Source organism: Marmota flaviventris, chromosome 5 (assembly GCF_047511675.1).
Source record: "Marmota flaviventris isolate mMarFla1 chromosome 5, mMarFla1.hap1, whole genome shotgun sequence".
Taxonomy (NCBI): domain Eukaryota; kingdom Metazoa; phylum Chordata; class Mammalia; order Rodentia; family Sciuridae; genus Marmota; species Marmota flaviventris.
In genome coordinates, this window is record NC_092502.1 from 38,895,197 (window position 1) to 38,914,581 (window position 19,385).

A 19,385-nucleotide genomic window follows, 5' to 3' on the forward strand; every position below is an offset into this window, starting at 1 on the left:
TTCTAAGGGAAAAAAAATTTGCAGGGCTAGGGTTTAGCTCAGTTTTAGAGTACATGCCTAGTACATGCAAAGCCCTGGGTTTAATCTCCAGCACCCCCCAAAAAATTACTTTTTAAAGGAGAATTACCTATTGAACTCTAAAGAAAGTACTTTGGGAGGAGCTTGAAATCTGTGACCAAGGTAATTAAGTTTAATGTTCCCTCCTCTTTGTTTTATTTCTCTTCCAGAAATGCTTAAAGCTAATAGCCAAACTTTATTATTGCTGAGGCAAGAATTGGTAGCAGAGATAATGGAATTATCTCCTGCCAAAACTACTATGGACTTTCTTTCTGAACAAAGTTGGCATTGCAAAACTCTTGTACTGAAATGAGAATGGATATTGTGCTGGAGACACACTCAGGTTTTAACTCAAATTAAAACCAGCCCTATCCAGTGTAAATTGGAATAGTTCTTTCACATGCATTAAAAATACCTGAGTGTTGTAGTGTACACGTGTAATCCCAGTGACTTGGGAGACTGAGGCAGGGGGAACCCAAGTTTGAGCCAGTCTGGGTAACTTAGCAAGACCTTGTCTCAAAGTAAAAAATGCTGGAGATATAGCTAAGATATAGTAAGAGTGCCTCTGGGTTCCATCCCCAGAACTATAGATAGATAAATAATTATGGCCTAGAAAGGAGCAAATACCTTTAACCAGTTTCCCCAATAATTAAAAAAAAAAAATGAATATGGAGAAGAGGTTGAGTCAAAATCCTAAATCCTTATTTTGGAGTGTGGGGAACTGGAAGGAAATATACTAAAATGTAAACCATTGAATTACTGTATTATTAGTGGTTGGGACTACTTTCTTAGTATTTAAACAACTTTATCTTTGTGTGAGGGGGGCATGGAGGTATTAGGAACTGAACTCAAGGGTGCCTTACCACTGAGCAACATCACCAATCCTTTTTATTTCTTATTTTGAGATGGGGTCTCATTAAGTTGCCCAGCCTGGCCTTGAACTTGGGATCCTCCTGCCTTATCCTCCTGAGTTGCTGGGATTACAGATGTTGGCCATCCTGCCAGGCTTCCTACCTATCAAGAATTTATAAACAGTTTTATTTTACCATAAATGTTTCTAACAAAGATGAATAACATTGTCCCAACAGTTTTCCCTTTTTTGTTTTTTGGTTTTTTGCTGGTATTTTGCTCTTTTTCATGCCCTGTGTAATTAATTTTTCATGTGTAACCAGAATAGCTTCTTAAATAGTGTACATATGATTATGCCACTTCCATTGAATTTGAAATTATGGCTTTGGATTTAGTGATTCTCATCCCTAGTTGCATATTAGAATTACCTGGAAATTCCAGACCCCTACAGAAAAAAATTACCTAGGCTAGGTAGTCTTCAGAGAATTTGAATAAACTGCTTAGGGTCTTTTTTTTTTTTTTTTTGATAGGATATTTAAAAAATCTACTCAAGTGCTTCTGATATGCGGGCAAGATTGAGAGCGCTTCCCTTAGATGAATGATCTTTCCTCTGTCTACTTCTCAGACCTTATCTGCCAACTTCCCACGCTTGTTCAGCCTCACAGGTTTCCTCCTCTCAAAAGTTATGTTGTCTGTCTTTTCCTCCCGTTCACCCTTCCTCCCTCCCTTCCTTTTTTTGCATTGCTGGATATTGAACTCTGGGCGTCATACATGCTAGGCAAGCACTTTCATCCCCCAGTCCTATTTATTCTTTTTTTTTTTTTTTACTACGAATTGAATCCAGGGGCATTTAGCCATTGAGCCACATTCCAACCCTTTATTATTATTATTTTCATAATACCTTTATTCTATTTATTTATTTTTATGTGTTGCTGAGGATTGAACTTAGGGCTGCACACGTGCTAGGCAAGTGCTCTACCATTGACCTACGGCCCCAGCCCACACCCTTTTTATTTTTTGGTACCAGGGATTGAACCCAGGGGTGCTTAAACATTGAACTACATCTCCTCCCCTTTTTACTTTTTGATACAGGTTCTCATTAAGTTGCTTAGGGCCTCCATAAATTAACTGAGGCTGGCTTTAAACTTAAATTCTCCTGCCTCAGCCTCCTGAGCTGCTAGGATTATAGGTGTATGCCAGAGTACCTGGCTTATTTTTTTATTTTGAAACAAGATTTCCCTCAATTTCCCAAGCTGGCTTCAAACTTGAGATCCTCCTATTTCATTCAGCCTTCTGTGTTTGGTTTTTACCTAATGTCCTTTTTTGTTTCAGGATTCCATCTAAATTACCACATTATATTCAGTAGTCACATCTTAAGCTCCTCTTGGTTATGACAGTTTTTAGGACTTTCTATGATTTTGATAACCTTGACAATTTTCAGGAATACATGTCAGGTTGTTGTATGTCCTCTGGTTGACGTTTGGCTAAAGTTATATATTTTGGGGAGGAAGACCACAGAGGTAAAACACTGTTTTTATTACATCATATTTAGAGTACATAGTATTCAACAAAATTTAACACTGTTGATTATTTACCTGAGTGAGGTAGTGCTTATCAGTTTATCCACTGTAAAGTTAATATTCCCTATTCCGTTTTCCACACTGTATTTTTTGGAAAAAAGTCACTATATGTTGGGAAAGACTAGGAAGTTATGCTTTAGTTTGAAGGTAAAGTATCTACCTAAGTTATTTGAAATTCTTCTGTATAGGATATTTGTCTCTTCTCCTCCATTTATTTATTCAATCATGTATTTGTGCCAGATATGTTTATTTTGTACTTTGATTTAGATTTAGGTGGACACAATATCTTTATTTTATTTTTATGTGGTGCTGAGGATTGAACCCAGTGCCTCATGCATGCTAAGTGAGCACTGTACCACTGAGTCATGACCCTAGCCCCTATGGGGTCTTTTTCAATTGACTACTGTATCCCTTTGACATAGACATTATAGTTTTTTTGTTTTATTTTTTGAGTACTTCCTTAATTCTCAGCATTATAATTTTCTCCACCTTCGTTTACATATTTGCTGCAGTTCTTTAGTTAGCCCTTTCTGCAAGGAACCCTGTTTCCTTTTATTGGAGAATGGTATTAGAAAATCAGATCTGGGGGCTGGAGCTGTAGCTCAGTGGCAGAGTGCTTGCCTTGCATATGTGAGGTGCTGGATTCGATCCTTAGCACCACATAAATATAAAACAAATAAAGAAAAAAACTACATAAAAAAATAAGATCTGGGTCTTAGTTGTGTACATAGGGCCTCAAAGCTGACAGCAAGGAGGCTAAAGTGAGTTTTTCTATATGTAACCATGTGCAACCTAAGCATGAGCCAGGTATGGTGGTACACATGTAATCCCAGCAATTCAGGAGGCTGAGGCAGAATGATCTCACATTCATGGTCAGCCTCAGCAACTTAGTGAATACTTGGATTTATTTATTTAGTTAGTTAGTTGTAGATGGACCCAATATCTTTATTTTTTATGCGGTGTTGAGGATGGAACTCAGACCCTCACATGTGCTAGGCAAGCAAGTGCTCTACCACTGAGCTACAACCTAGCCCTGAATACTTGGATTTAAATAAAAATAAAAAGGGCTGGGGATATATAGATAAGTGGTAAAGTGCCCGTGGTTCAAAACCCAGTAGCAAAAAAGAAAAGCTCAACATGAATTGGTACAGATGTCTGTATTATCACATAGATCATTCCAGCTTTCTCTCTTTGGTTTTTTCTCTCTCTGTAAGCTCACTTTTCAACAGTGAAAAATCTGGCTCCCACCATCTATCATATATTTACTTATTTGTTCAGTTTCAATGTACATATATAGATTCAGCAGCTTCAGATTAATAGAGAGTCCTATGGAAGACTCTTAGTGCTTATTTGTAGTACCTGTTGCCTTTTGTCTTAGATTCCAGTCATTTCCAAAGTTACTTAGGTCAGCACCTTTTCTACACCTGCTTCAGTGAGGTTGTTTAATTTATTTGAAATACAATTAGATTATTTCATCACAGTTTGTACTCCATCCAGAAATCACCTGGCATCCTATATGATTTTTTAAATTTGCATACATTAAGATTCACGCTGTGAAGTTAGTTTTGATAAATGCAAAGTGTCACACATCTATTTGTCTTAGAATTTTTACATTTGTTGTCCTTTTGCCTGAAATAATCTTCCCACATATTGCCCCATGGTTACCCCCTTATCTTTCATTCCCTTCTGTGCTCAATGGGGAGGCCTTCCTTGGGCATTCAACCTAAAGGACTCTCCGAACAAAATGAAAAATTGTATTCATTTAATTTCTTCTCTCTCTCTTTTTCTCTGTATTGTTTGGACAATCTCCCTCTACTAAGATACAAATTTAGTGAGAGCAGGGACTTTTCTGTTTCCTGAATATTTAAAATACTGGGTCAGTAAAAATATCTTGATGTATGAATGAATAATCCTGTCCTAGGTGTGTCTAGTCTTATTCCTAGTCATGGTTTCATGATTAACAGTATCTGAAAGCAGATTTGTTCAATTCAGCTTCCTGATTAACTGCCTCACTACTTACAAAAGGGATTTGCTTGCAGATTAGGTTATTTCAGTATATTGAAAATGTGCAATTACTTTATTCTCTCCTACATGTTGATAACCCTTTTTAAAAAATATGTTTTAGTAAGAGACTTAAAATCTTTGTTCCAGGGTTGAAGTGTATCTCAAGGATAGAGTATTTGCCGAGATCAAGGACCTGAGTTCAATCCATGGTACTTCAAAAGCAAATATCTCTGCTCATACTTGGAATTGCATATTAATAACCACTGACTTCCTAGTCCTGCTGTAATTAGAATCAGTTGAGGAATTAAAAAAAAAAAAAAAAAGGTTAGCTGAGGAACTTAAAAAAAAAAGTACTGTTTCCTGATTAGGAAGGTTCTACAATTTTGTATTTTTAACATGTAGTCTGGCATCTAATTAATTGAACATTTGGTGTTTCTGAATCCCACTGGGGGTATTGGGGTTATGGCTCAGTGGTAGAGCACTTGCCTAGCTTGTGTGAGGCACTGGGTTCGATCCTCAGCACCATATGAAAATAAATAAATAAAATAAAGGTATTGTGTCCTTCTACAACTAAAAAAAAAAAGAAAAAGAAAAAATAATAAATCCCACTGGGACTGAGGGTAGTTCAGTAGTAGAGCCCTTGCCTACATTCACGAGGCCCTAAAATCCATCCCCAGCACTTAAAAAAAAAAAAAAAATCAGTATATGGTTATACAGTAAGATTTTATGATAATTTCTAGAAGAATTCAGTTTATTAGTACTATTGAAACATACACGCAAAATCTTTTTAATTTGCACTAACTTTTTCTGTAACTGTTTAAGCTCTTTCTATGGGCTAGGTGCTAGGGAATATCATAAGTGAATCATGGACACTGCTTTTAAGGAACCTACACCCTCTGAGAAGGCAGTAGCATGGATGTAAATAATTATAGTAGAAATTAGAAAACAATTTTGGTATTTTAGGTAGGGAGTGATCCTTCAGACTCCTGTGAGAAGGTAAAATTAGAGTTTTTTTTTTTTTTTTTTTTTTTTTTTAAAGAGAGAGAGAGAGCGAGAATTTTTTTTTTTAATATTTATTTTTTAGTTTTTGGCGGATACAACATGTGGTGCTGAGGATCGAACCTGGGCCGCACGCATGCCAGGCGAGCGCCCTACCGCTTGAGCCACATCCCCAGCCCGGTAAAATTAGAGTTTCATTTCTTCTTCTTTTTTTTTTTTTTAAATATTTTCTAAGTTGTAATTGGACCCAATACCTTTATTTTATTTATTTTTATGTGGTGCTGAGCGCCTTGCAAGGGCCAGGCAAGTGCTTTACTGCTGAGCTACAACTCCAGCCCGTGGAGTTTCATTCCTTTTTGTTGTTGTTGTTGCACTGGAGATTGAACCCAGGAGTACAATACCTCTGAATTATATCTCCAACCCTTTTTATTTTATTTTTGAGATAAAGGTTTTGCTGAGTTGTTCAGGCTGACCTCAAACTTGTGATTTTCCTGTCTCAGCCTCTTGAGACACAGGAATTACAGACATGAGTCACTGCACCCAACTATAGTCTAATTCTTAAAGAGAATACACAGTGAGAAAGAGGACATGGAAGTCCTTTATATGGACTGTAATGTAGGAAATTGAAAAGTAAGGAGGGCCTGTCACAAGCCAGAAAGAAGATCATTGCCAAAATGGAAAAAGGCCTGGAATGGTCAGGAAATAAAATTCAGATTGTCAGAGCTATTGAAGTCATCATTTCTTAACAGAGTTGTATAGCTATTAATACTTTTTTAATTTTAGTATTGGAGTTTTTAATAGTAATTCAAACTTTAAACATTTTTAATTAGAAAGTTTATTTATCACTTGTGAATTTTAAAAAACAAACAATTATAGCAAGGCATGGTGGTGCATGTCTGTAATCCCAGCAACTCAGGAGGGTAAGGCAAGAGGATCGCAAGTTCGGTGCCAACCTAGGCAATTTAGCAAACCCCCATCTCAAAAAATAAAAGGGGCTGGGGATGTGGCAGAGGATCCCTGGGTCAATACCCAGCACCAAATAAATAAATAAGTCCTGAAAAATCCAAGCTTTAGTGTTTTTGTTTTTTCAAGCTCTGTAAAGGATATCGAGTCCAAATTAAACCCCTCATGTTGTAAATAAAGGAAAATAAATTCCAGAATGTTTTAAAATATGTCTGTCCATGAATATGGAGAGCAAAATCAAGCAAGAACTTGAGTCTTATGACTAGTTAATCTATGTCAATGTATTCTTGTCAGGTTGAGATCACTCTTTGTCCTGATGATTGTCAGTTATCAAGAGAAGTTTCCTGAGGATATAGACTTTTTACCTCATTTCTCTAGCCCTTAGACATTATATACTTGCTATACAGAATAGGCACACAGTAGGCATTTGTTGAATGAAAAGGTGAATGGATGGAAAGATAAGACGCCTATAGTGGTCCTTGAAGGAAGGCTAGGGTTTAGCTCACTGGATATCATATATGCAATGAACTATTAGATTTACTAGGTATTGGGCATCTGAAGGGAAACTTTTTGGATGTGGGGCAGCACTAGAGATTGAACCCAGGGCCTTGTGCATACTAGGAAAGCACCCTACCTCTGAGCTGCACCCCCAGCCCCCTCAAGGCAATTATTGAGGGAAATAACCTAGAAAGCCAGATTGGGTTCACATTATAGAAACACTTAAATCCGGGCTAAGGATTTTGGAATTATTACTTTCATTTAAATAACAAAAATAACTTGAAATTATTTCAACTGACTGTTAAAAGGTTTTGAACAGAGGAGTAATGCACACAAACACACTAAATACACAGGAATAAGAATCAAAAGGAAAGAGAGAAATTATTGACAGTTGATTTGAGGTGTTATGAAAGGTTAATTAAAGAGTCTGGCTGTGAAAATGGAAATGTTACAGATGTAAGATAAATGGAAAATGGAACTGTCAAAACTTGTTTACCGATGAAGTGTGGCAAGGTGAGGTTGAGGTTTCCAGATTTCTTTTTTTTTTCATTTTTTGTGATAATGGGGATTGGATTGAACTCAGGGCCTCCTGTATACTAGTCAAGTGCTCTACCACTGAGGTCTATCCTCACATCCCCTTTTATTTTATTTGGAGATAAGAACTTCCTGAATTGCCTAGGCTATTCAAAACTTTTTATCCTCCTACTTCAGTTTCTCTAATGCTGGGATTGTAATTGTGTGCCACCACACCCAGCCAGATGTCTTCTGTCTAGATGTTTTTGTGGTATCACTAACAGATACAGTAATTTTAAAGGGTGGATTTGAATGAGGTACTGTGCCTTGTCTTGGTGGATGTGGTGAATGGGCTACTGGAAGTGTTGCTAAGAATCGGAAGAAATAGTGGGCCCAGAGATTGTACTAGCAGTTCTACATAGAAAGGATGCTTGAAGGTTGGGGATTGAATAAGATTGCCAAAGAGAGAGACAAAAACCAAGGATACATCCTTAGGAAATTACATTTAGAGGGATAAGAAGAAGAGGAACCAGAGAAGGAGTTTTGGTCAGGGTCTAGTTGAAACCTTAGAATAGTCTGAGGAGAGTCGGGGAAAACATCTGAATTACAGATTCTTTTTCATAAAAAGCTTTATATAGTTCATATTGAAGCTATTTATAAAGTGATATAAATTAAGGAAAGGCATAGCATTTTGCAGGAAAACTGCATTGTATCATTATATATTAAAATCAGAATAGTTGTTTACCTTTAGAAAATATTTTGCTAGACCCAGAGGTTGACGAAATATTTAAAATTTTAACTTGAATTTGAGTGAGAAAAATTGATTTTAATCACTAGTTCTCTTTAATTGAAAGCCTTGAAGTTTTAGAAATTCTGTGAGTCTAGAATAATTTTTTTTTTTTGAACCCAGGGATGCTTAACCACTGAGCCACATCCCCAGAGACAGAGATTCACTGAGTTACATAGGGCCTCGCAGAGTTGTGAAGGCTGGCTTTGAACTGGTGATCCTTCTGTCTTATCCTCCCAAGTCCCTGGGATTGCACATGTGCGCCACTGTACCTGGCCTAGATATATTTTTAATCAAAGTTTTACCATGCTTTAAACATCTACTTTAAACATTTAGTGCATTTTCCTATCATTATTCAATAAGGATTCCTTTGGGGTAAAAGTGCTCCAAACAAAAAAGTAAGTACTATTGATTTTTTCTTAAGTAACTTTTATCTTTCTTTTTAGGATCTGACTGGCATAGAGTCTATGGATCAATGTCGCCATACTTTGGAACAGCATAACTGGAACATAGAGGTATAATAGGATTTGTTCTAAGCTTATTCCATTTGTTGTCCTGGTCTGACAAAGAATCAACAATATGTATTTTTCCATGGCAGGAACCTTTCCCCGAAATTAAAGGTGTGGGAAATGGAGAAAGCCTGTCAAAAATGTATGAGATCATAAATGGTGAAGAAATCCCATACTCTTATTCCCTTCTTAATTTTTCTTAATAGCTGTTTGAGAAAACTTTTAGATTTTTATATTTGGTGTTTAACCAGATACTTTAATGTGAACCTTCTTATTACATATTTTGTAGCCTATTCTTTTGGGTTTTCTAGGTGATCATGTCATTTGCAGCTCAGTGATTTTTTTTTTTCATTACTTGCATCTTTTGTTTCTTTTATTTGATTATGAATTGGCTAGAACTTTAGAATATTGTCTAAATCAGCAATGGTAGTAGCAAACATCTGTTCTCACTGTCATGTTTCTGATATTGTATTATCAGTTGTAATATTGGTTGTTGCTTTGAGTTAGATTCACCAGAACGTAAACTTTATGAGAGCAGAGGATTTTTGTTTGTTTGTTTCTTCTAGGTTTTTTTTTTGTGTGTGGTGTTAGGGATCGAACCCAGGGCCTAGTGCATGCAAGGCAAGCACTCTACCAACTGAGCTATGTCCCCAGCCCTCTTCTAGTTTTATTAACTGCTTTGTTCCCAGCATATAACACTGAGCTTGGCACATCATGGACTCTCAATAAATATCTGTTGACTGAATCCATTCTTAGAATATTAATGCTACAAGGCATTAATACTATAGACTTATTAATATTATAGACTCATGCCTGTAATCCCAGCAACTCAGGAGGCTAAGATAGGAGGATCAAAAGTTGAAGGCCAGCCGTAGCAAGTTAATAAGACCTGTCTCAAAATAAAAATTTTAAAAGGGCTGGGCATGCAGCTCCATGTTAGAGTACCTCTGCACTGAAAAGGAAAAGCCATGTACATGTTACACACCCACATAGGCAAAAGGTTTCAAAAAGCATAAAGAAGAAATCTATCACCTATAAACCACTTTATGTATAGATATTGTTATATTTTCTTTCTGAATCTCTATTGAAATGACTATGGATTTTTTAAAAATAGACTATTTTTAAAATATATTTTAGTTGTCAATGCACCTTTTATTTTATTTATTTATATGTGGTGCTGAGAATTGAACCCAGTGCTTCACCCATGCTAGGCAAGTGCTCTACCAATGATCCACAACTCCAGCCCTTTGAAATGACTATATGGATTTATATTTAATTTTTTGAGATAGGATTGTGCAATATTTGCAGTTTTTTTCACTTTAATCTATTTTAGTAGCTTGTAAAAATAATAGACAAAATATATAAAAATAATTTTAGTTTTTCAAAAGTTCAAAGAAAGCCTAAGATAAAGTATCAAAGAAATTCCATTAATATCACTTTCCTACATTGTTTCTTAGTCCTGCTTTCCTAACACTGCCATGTTAACTATCTTCTCCCATCCCCACCCTTTGTACTGGAGAGCACTTTAACCCAGGGGCACTTTGCCACTGAGCCATATCCCCAACCCTTTTTATTTTTTATTTTGAGACAGGGTTTCATCAAGTTTCCTAAGCTGACCTTGACTCAAGAACCTCCTACCTCAGCCTCCTCAGTCAGCGGGATTACTGGTGTGTGCCACCATACCCAGCTAACAATTTCTTTTGATTTTGTCCAGATATTATTAATGCCCATCTAAAAATATATTTTTTTGAGAATTTTTTTTAATATTTATTTTTTTTTAGTTTTCGGCAGACACAACATCTTTATTTGTGTGTGGTGCTGAGGATCGAACCCAGGCCGCACGCATGCTAGGCAAGCGCACTATCGCTTGAGCCACATCCCCAGCCCCTAAAAATATTTTTGTTATATATTTCCTATATAGATCAGAGCTTTTTCCCAAGTGAACTGGAGTTTTAGTTTATAGATACTAATGAAGTTTATTAATTTATTTTTAAAACAGCTCATTATATGTTGGACTGGGGGTACATAGTTTTGCCTAGTATGCATGAGGCCCTGATTTTGATTCCCAGTACCACAAAAACAATAACAACAAAAACTATTAAAATTACTTTTGCTGGGCGCAGTGGCGCATGCACGCTTATAATCCCAGTGTCTCAGGAGGCTAAGACAGGAGGATCATGAGTTCAAAGCCAGCCTCATCAATGATGAGGTATAAGCAACTGAGTGAGACCCTGTTTCTAAATAAAATACAAAATAGAGCTGGGGAGGTGGCTTAGGGGTTGAGTGCCTCCCCAGTACAAAAAAAAAAAAAACTTTTATAAAAGATAACTATGTTTAACTGAGTGCTGTGGAGCACACCAGTAATCCCAGCAATTTGAGAATGAGCAGGAAGGTTGCAAATTGGAGGCCAGCTTCAGCAACTTAGCAAGACCCTGTCTCAAAATAATAAATAAGTTTGAGGATGTAGTTCAGTGGTAAAATTCCCTTAAGTTCCATCTCATATTCACAGACTTGTACAGTTACTATCACAATCAATTTTAAAACATTTTCATAAAAATATTTTAGATCATTTAGAAGATTACCCCAAAAAGAAACCCCATACTCTTTAACTATTACTTTCTGCCCTTCCACCCCTAACTAGTCTACTTTCTGTGTATAGATTTCTTTTTTCTAAACTTTCATATGAATAGAATCAGAGCATGTGGTCTCTTGTGACTGACTTATATGTTTTCAAGGTTCATCTTGTAGCTTGGATCAGTACTCATTCCTTTTTATGGTCAAAAAATATTCCCAATGGGCTGGGGGTGTAACTTTGCTGGAGTGCTTGTCTAGCATGCACAAGTTCCTGGGTTTAATCCTTAGCACCACCAAAAAAAAAAAAAAAAAAATTCCTTTGTGAAGGAATTTTAAGACTAATCACCTCTTAGACCAGTCATTTACTACAACAAAATATCATAACCAGGAGGGCTTATAAACAAATTTATGTCTTATACTGGAAAAATGAAGGCACTGTCTAGTGAGAATCCATTTTCTGGTTCACATGTGACACTTTCTTACTGTATTTTCACATGGTGGAAGGGGTAGGCAGCTGTCTAGGGCTTCTTTTAAAAGTCACTAATCCTGGGCTGGGGATATAGCTCAGTTGGTAGAGTGCTTGCCTCACATGCACAAGGCCCTGGATTCAGTCCCCAGCACCACCAAAAAAAAAAAAAAAGTCACTAATCATGAGTCCTACCACACTGGTTGCTGGGTTTTGATATAGGAAAATTGGGGAGGGTGGTTTACAAAAATGCAGACCATAGCACCACAGTATTTTCATTCATCATTTGATTGATAATTGGGTTTTTCCACTTTGGGCTGTTAATAATGTTGCAGTGAATTAGTATGCAAGTTTTTGTGTGAATGTATATTTTTAGTTTTCTTGAGTATATACTTAGAAGTAGAAATTGTTGGGCCATATGGTAACTATTGAAGACCTGCTAGACTGTTTTCAAAATGTACCATTTTAATTTCCAACAGTAATGTATGAATATCCCAATTTATCCATAGCCTTACCAATACTTGTTAGCATCTTTTCAGTTTTAGCCATTCTAAGGAGTATGAGATAGTATTTCATTGTGTTGTTTTTTTAAAAAAATATCTTTTTAGTTGTCAATGGACCTTGATTTTTTTATTTGTTCATATGCAGTGCTGAGAATTGAACCCAGTGCCTCACACATTGTAGGCAAGGGCTCTATCACCAAGCTACAACTCCAGCCCTCATTGTGGTTTTGATTTGCATTTTCCTAATGACTGAAATGATGTCGAGTATCTTTTTTTTTTTTTTTTAATAATTTATTTTGGAATGTAACATGAGTTGCCCCTTTCTTTTCTTTTTCTTTTTCTTTCTTTCTTTCTTTTTTTTTTTTTTTTTTTTTTTTTGGTATGAGGATTGAACTCAGGGGCCCTCAACCACTGAGCCACATTCCCAGCCCTATTTTGTATTTTATTCAGAGACAGGGTTTCAGGGAGTTGCTTAGCACCTCACTGTTGCTGAGGCTAGCTTTGAACTCCGTGTGTGATCCTCCTGTCTAGCCTCCCAAGCCGCTGAGATTACAGGCATGCCCTACCATCCCTGGCAATGTTGAGTATCTTTATGTATGTTCTTGTTAGCCATTTATAAATCTGCAAAGATGTCTTTGCTTATTTTTAAACTAGATTGTTTGTCTTTGGTGTTGAGTTGTAAGAATTCTTTATATTCTGGATACTTGATCCTTGTCAGACATGATTTGTAAATATTTTCTCCAATTTTTTAAGTTTGTTTTTTATTTTCTGGAGAGTGTCTTTAGATGCATAAAAGTTTTTCATTTTGATAAAGAGATGTTTTTTACTTTTTTCCTTTGTTGCTTATGCTTTTGGTGTCAAATCTAAGATAACATGGCCTAATCCATGTTCATGAAGATTTACATCATTGTTTTCTTTAACGGGGCTGGGGATGTAGTTCAGCGGCAAAGTACTTGCTTAACGTGTGAGGCACTGGGTTCAATTCAGCACCACATAAAAATAAATAAATGCATTCTACAACTGTCTATCTACAACTAAAAAAAATTTTTTTTATTAATTTAAAATTTCAGGGCTCAGGTTGTGGCTCAGTGGTAGAGCACTCGCCTAGCTTGTGTGAGGCCCTGGGATTGATCCTTAGCACCACATAAAGAAATAAATAAAGGTTTTGTGTCCATCTACTACTAAAAAATATTTTTTAAAAAAATTTAAATTTCAACCAGGCATAGTGGCACACATCTTTAATTCCAGCTACTCAGGAGGCCAGGGCAGGAGAATTGCAAATTCAAGGCCCCGTCTGGGCAACTTAGTGAGACCCTGTCTCAGAACAAAAAATAGAATGGACTGGAAGTGCAGCTTGGTGGTAGAGAACGCTTGGTGAGCCCTAGCACCACAAAAATAAAAAATGTGGAAAAAAATTTCAAAATTTTAATTCTTACACTTAGATCTTAATGTGTGTGTTTTGAGTTAAATTTTGTGCATAGTTTAGGTTTAGGGGTTCAATTTCTTTTGCAGTGGCTAAGTAGTTAAACCAGCCCAATCTGCTTAAAGAGTATTTTTTCCCCCACTGAATTGTAAAACTAGGAGAATGTCTGAAATTAGCCAAACCACACAGTTTAAAACTGGCTATCAAGTTTAGAGAATATATGGCGTTCCAAGGCCTTACTCCCCATTCTGATACCAACTGCAAGTTCAAAGTATTTCAAAAATCATCCTGGGGTTTGATAATTCACTAGAACTCATGTAAGTTGTTACACTCGTGGTTACAGTTTATTAAAGGGAACTGATACAAATTAAAATCAGCTAAAGAGACACAAAGGGCAGAGTCTCAAAGGGTTCCAAATGTAAAACTTGCATACTCCTCTCTTATGGAATCAGGATGCATTACCATCCTGGCACAGGTGTTTTGCAATATACCCGAAATTTTGTCAACTAGTTGTGGTCTGGAATGTTGAGGGTTTTTTTGGGGGGTGGTGTGGGGGGCTTCATTACATAGGCATAATTGATTTAATTACTTATATGGTTGAACTCAGTCTCCAATTGACTAATAACCAAGTTACTCAAAGGCCCCACCCTAAGTCACATGGTTTTTCTTTCTGGCGTGGCCAGTCTTCACCCCAAGACTATTGGGTGAGGCAGTTCTAACTACAACCCACAAACAAAAAGGTACTTCTATGAGATATGGCATAGATTACCGCCCAAGATACCAGACATTTCATTGGGTATGGCCAAATTTTTTACTATGGGATAGCCCCCTTTTCAAGGGCAGAATTGAGATGAGAATGAGTTTTTAAAAATACCTTCATTTTGCACATAAGGAATCTGAGGCTTATAAATTGAGTGCCTTTTCTGAATGATGAAGCTAGGGTGCAGACCTATGCCAGAGTCCTACAATCAGATGCCACTCATCAGAACTGCTCCATTGCACAACCCCAGGGGATCTCTACACTGTGTTGTTCCCTGTTAATGGCTTTTCTTGGGATTGTACAGTGATGCACCTTGTTATCCCGGCTCCCTTGAATAATATATACCATCTGACTAAAAGCATTATACTTGCTGCATTGATATAGCTTTCAGACAAGTTCTCTGTGTTTTGTTGTTGTTATTGTTGTTGTTTGTTTGTTTGTTGTTGTTTTTTAACCAGGTTTGAAAATATACTACTCAGATCACCTTTGTGTAATGATCACCCTGTTTTAAAACACCCAATGGTTGCCTCATCTCTTCTGGGTTGATGTGAACATCATTGAAACACTTGCTGTTCTGTTTTTCTTCTCAGGCTGCTGTACAAGACAGGCTGAATGAGCAAGAGGGTGTACCGAGTGTTTTCAACCCACCTCCATCCCGACCCCTACAGGTTAATACTGCTGACCACAGGATCTACAGCTATGTTGTCTCAAGACCACAACCAAGGGCAAGTTACTTTGTAGTTGGCATTTACCCCTTTATGATTTTATAAATTCATTCCCTTGATTCTTTTGATCTCTGTTTGGTAGGAGTGAAAGAAATATTCAGAATGTGAACATGTTAGCTAGACCTGGGCCCTTGGTAGATTTAGTGAGATATAATTTTATTTGATTTTTAAATTAATTAATTAACATAGAAACTATCTTTTTTGTTGTTGTTGTTCTTTGCCAGTTATTTGGAGTGTTTTCTGTGCCTCGTTTTGAATATCTGAATGGGTTCATTTACATGTGTAAAATTATTTACTACACATTTAATAGATCACCCACTTTTAAATTAGAATCTCTTGACCAAGTTCTTTGTTGCTTCAGTTAATTTCAGCTACTTTTGAGAAAGTGTTTGGAATCCATTGAAGTCCTCTACCACATCTCCAAAGTTAATATTGAAGGGTTAATAAGCAAAGAGGAGTTACACTTAAGTTTGACAGGCATTTAAGAGCTCCAGTAACCTGGTATTTTTCTTTTGGGCATCTAGAGGTGGATTCCCATTTCAAATTTTAATTTCTCAACAGTTAGGGAAGTCATATATATACATACATACATACATACATATATATATTATATTTATTTATTGATAATGAACTCCATAGAACTTCTTGGAATTTCTCTTTCTTGAGATTACATCCACTTCTTACGCATACATTCAGAATCCTAAGAAAGCATCCCCTTTAACCTTGGAGCCATAGACTTTACTCTGTCATCATACTTTTGTGGAGTACTTGATAATTTTAAATATGATTTTGGTTTTTGGTACTAGAGATTAAACCCAGGGGTGCTTTACCACCGAGCCAAATCCCCCGTCCTTCTTATTTTTTACTTAAGTTGCCCAGGCTGGCCTTGAACTTGGGATCCTCCTTCCTCAGCTGGGATTACAGGTGTGTGCCACTATACCCAGCGGAAATTAGAGTTTAGGCAGGAGGATCATGAGTTCAAGGCCAGTCTGGGCAACATAGCAGAACTCTGTCTAAATAGATAAATACAGTCAGTACTGTTTAAGTAGAGTAGTTCATCTTTATCCTTGAAGGATACATTTCAAGACCTCTAGTAGATGTCTAAAACTACCAATGGTACCAAACCTTGAACATCTTTTTTGTGGGGGGAGCTCCTGGGGATTGAACCCAGGAGTACTCTACCACTGAGCTACACATAGTCCTTTACTTTTATTTTGAGACAGGGTCTCGCTAAATTTCTGAAACTAGCCTCAAACTTGATGATCCTCTTGCCTTAGCCTCCCGGGTTGTTGTCTTTTCCATTTTACCTAAGCACCTATCACATACTATGGATGTAACTTTTTCTTTTTTCTTCTTCTTCTTTTTTTTTTTTTGGTGGTACTGGGGATTAGACTTGGGGCCTCACACATGCTAGGCAACTGCTTTACTCCTTGCAGCAGTAAATTTTGCAGTTTGTGGTACAACAGCAAAACTAGCATGGATTTTTTTTTTTTCCTTCACAATTTCATGAATAAAAATTTGTTCTTACCATATATCTTAGCAACCTCAGCATAGAATATTTTTCTCTTTCTTACTTATGCCTTTTCACTTAAAGGAAACACCTTCTAATTTTTTTTTTTACATATCCAGATTGGCAACATCACTACTCATTTGCTTTGGGTCTATTATCAAGTAAAGTAGGGGCTACTTTAACACAAGCACTGCATTACCTTGACAGTTAATCTGATGATTAAGATGGCCACTCATTGACTAATGGGTTGATATAATACACAGTACACTCAACAAAAGGGCAATTCATATCCTGGGTGGGATGGAGTAGGGTGGAGTGAGATTTTTATCACAATAAGAATAGCATGCACTTTAAAACTTATGAATTCTTTATTTCTGAATTTTCCATTTAATATCTTCAAATCTTGGTTGACTATATAGGTAACTGAAACTGCAAAAAGTAAAACTGTGGATAAAGAGGAGGGCAGCTACCATACTTGTTTTAAGATATTCTGAGGTAGAAGAGTATAGATTCCTAAAGAATTATATAACTCATAGAGTAGTTCTGTGTATGCCCAGTGTTTCTCTATCTTGCTTTAGGCTTGACTAGGTGTTTGGGACCCTAATGTCAACTGTGGGGCTCCAGAGTTCCCTGGCTGTTTCAGGTTAGCACAATATGATATCTGAGCAGTGCTTTGTAAACTACAGAGCCCTGTATGTTTACTAGTTAATAATAACAATAGTAATAATCACATTAATAGTTAGTATTAATACTAAGCCTATCAGCCATATGAGGATTTGTTATTGTGGTAGTATACTTATCATTTACATACAAATGTCCAAGTAGATCTTTCTATATCTACATACTATATTTTGATATATATATATATAGAAAGAAAAGAATGAATATTATTATTTGAAGAGGCAAACTTATGGTTGAATTTGATAGCCAGTGGAAGCAGCTGCAGGAAAAGTGTTAAAGGAGATTTAAGACAAAGTCAGGTTAAAAAAAAGGAAAAACAATAGTATTAAATGGAATGAGATCAAAGGCCGTAGCATTTGAGAAGGACGAAGTTTAAAAAAAAAAAAAGTAAGGTAGCCCAGCATGTGGCATGTACCTGTAATGCCAGCTACTTGGAGGGCTGAGGCAGGAGGATCACAAGTTTAAGACCAGCCTGGGCTCTCATTAAGTTTAATGACACTGACTCAAAAAGAAAATTTAAAAAGAGCTGGGGATGCAGCTCTTTTTAAATAGTGCTTGCCTAGCATGCACAAGGCCTTGGCTTTAATCCCTAGTACCCTGTACATGCGTGCATGCCCCCCAAACCCCCTGCCACAGACACACACACACACACAAACACACAAGGAGAAGGTGATGAGGAAGAGGAGTATCATAGTGGGGGAAATCACATGAAAGGATAAAAAAGTGCAAAAATTTAAATTAGCTATTTTGTAAGTTATTAGAGATTGGAAGAATAGTCTCTAACTTTGTTTTTGGAATTTCAGGGGCTGCTTGGATGGGGTTATTACTTGATAATGCTTCCATTCCGGTTTACCTATTATACAATACTTGATATATTTAGGTATGTACCTCTATATTTATGTATTAATAACAACAGTGTAGACCTTGGGACTGAAGCTTAGATGAGCATAAATTTTATACTTTTATCAATTTTGACTTGCCAGTTTGTTATCAGATTGAATATTCTTCCTGAACTTTTACTATAGTTTAAAATATTTTAAATTGTTCAAGCATAGTTGCAGATGTTATATAATGGAATTGTTTTAAGTTAGTCTTGTCTGTTTGCAAGAATCAATCTGCCTACATTTATTGGTCACCCCTTTCTCCCTCCACCATGTTTGTCACTTCTACATTTCCTAGTTAATCCCCACATCCTTTACTTTCTAACCACCATTATCTCCTAACTTCACACTCCTTGGAACTTTTATCCTAAACTACTTCTCCATCTGACTACTCATAATCTCAACAAATTCTCTTGTCTGAGGTCACCTACTTTGCCCTGGATTCCTCCTACGATAGTGGCATCTCTCTAGACACTCTGTCATGTACATTTCCCTCTACCCTGACAATCTCTAGGATGCTGACATTGGATCCCTTTTGCATATATACCCACTTGCTTTATAACTTCACCTTCTAGCTTCCTTCATGTTACAATCAAAGAGCTCATTGTTGGAGGCTACAGAGGGTCCAAGGTTAGGAAATGCTGAGTGGAGCCTGACTTTCAGATTTGGTGTATCTGTCTAGAGCTACACCTAAGCTATATGGGAAATGAACATGTTTTGGGTATTCAGTCCAGCAGGTGGAGCTAGAAATGTGACCTGTGCCTTGCATACAGTATAACCTTTACCTTCCTCCAAATATGGGGTTGGCTTTGCTCTGCTCTAAGGAGCAGAAGCTGGAAGTGATGGGCTAGAAGTTAGGACCTAGCAGCTACAGAAATTTAAGGATCAGATAATACCTTGGCCTCTTGGTGTTTTATGAGACTGTCTGCTTAATGGCTTCCTTGCTTTAGCAAAGTTCTTAATGGCCACTAATTACCTGCTTGGTACTTTTTTCATCCTTGTAGGAATGGGCACATTTAAAACCTTTAAAATCATAATGAAGACTCTGTCCTAAATTGTGTTGGCTGTAGGAATGTGTTGTGATGAGAAATAAAAAAGTTAAA

At 36.8% G+C, this 19,385-nt stretch overlaps 1 protein-coding gene across 4 annotated transcripts in view; it reads left to right on the plus strand.

The window, feature by feature from the left end:
* The window catches only part of Faf2 (Fas associated factor family member 2), a 61,452-nt gene that overhangs the window by 25,652 nt on the left and 16,415 nt on the right, over positions 1–19,385 (plus strand). For all 4 annotated transcript variants that reach the window (XR_003583556.3, XR_003583555.3, XM_027941057.3 and 1 more), the window contains 3 exons: positions 8,697–8,765; positions 15,076–15,210; positions 18,205–18,281. Coding sequence is in view for 2 of the 4 variants with exons in the window: in XM_027941057.3 (XP_027796858.1) it covers positions 8,697–8,765; positions 15,076–15,210; positions 18,205–18,281 (281 nt within the window). In the remaining 2 variants the exon portion in view is untranslated. The remainder of the gene's footprint in view (positions 1–8,696; positions 8,766–15,075; positions 15,211–18,204; positions 18,282–19,385) is intronic.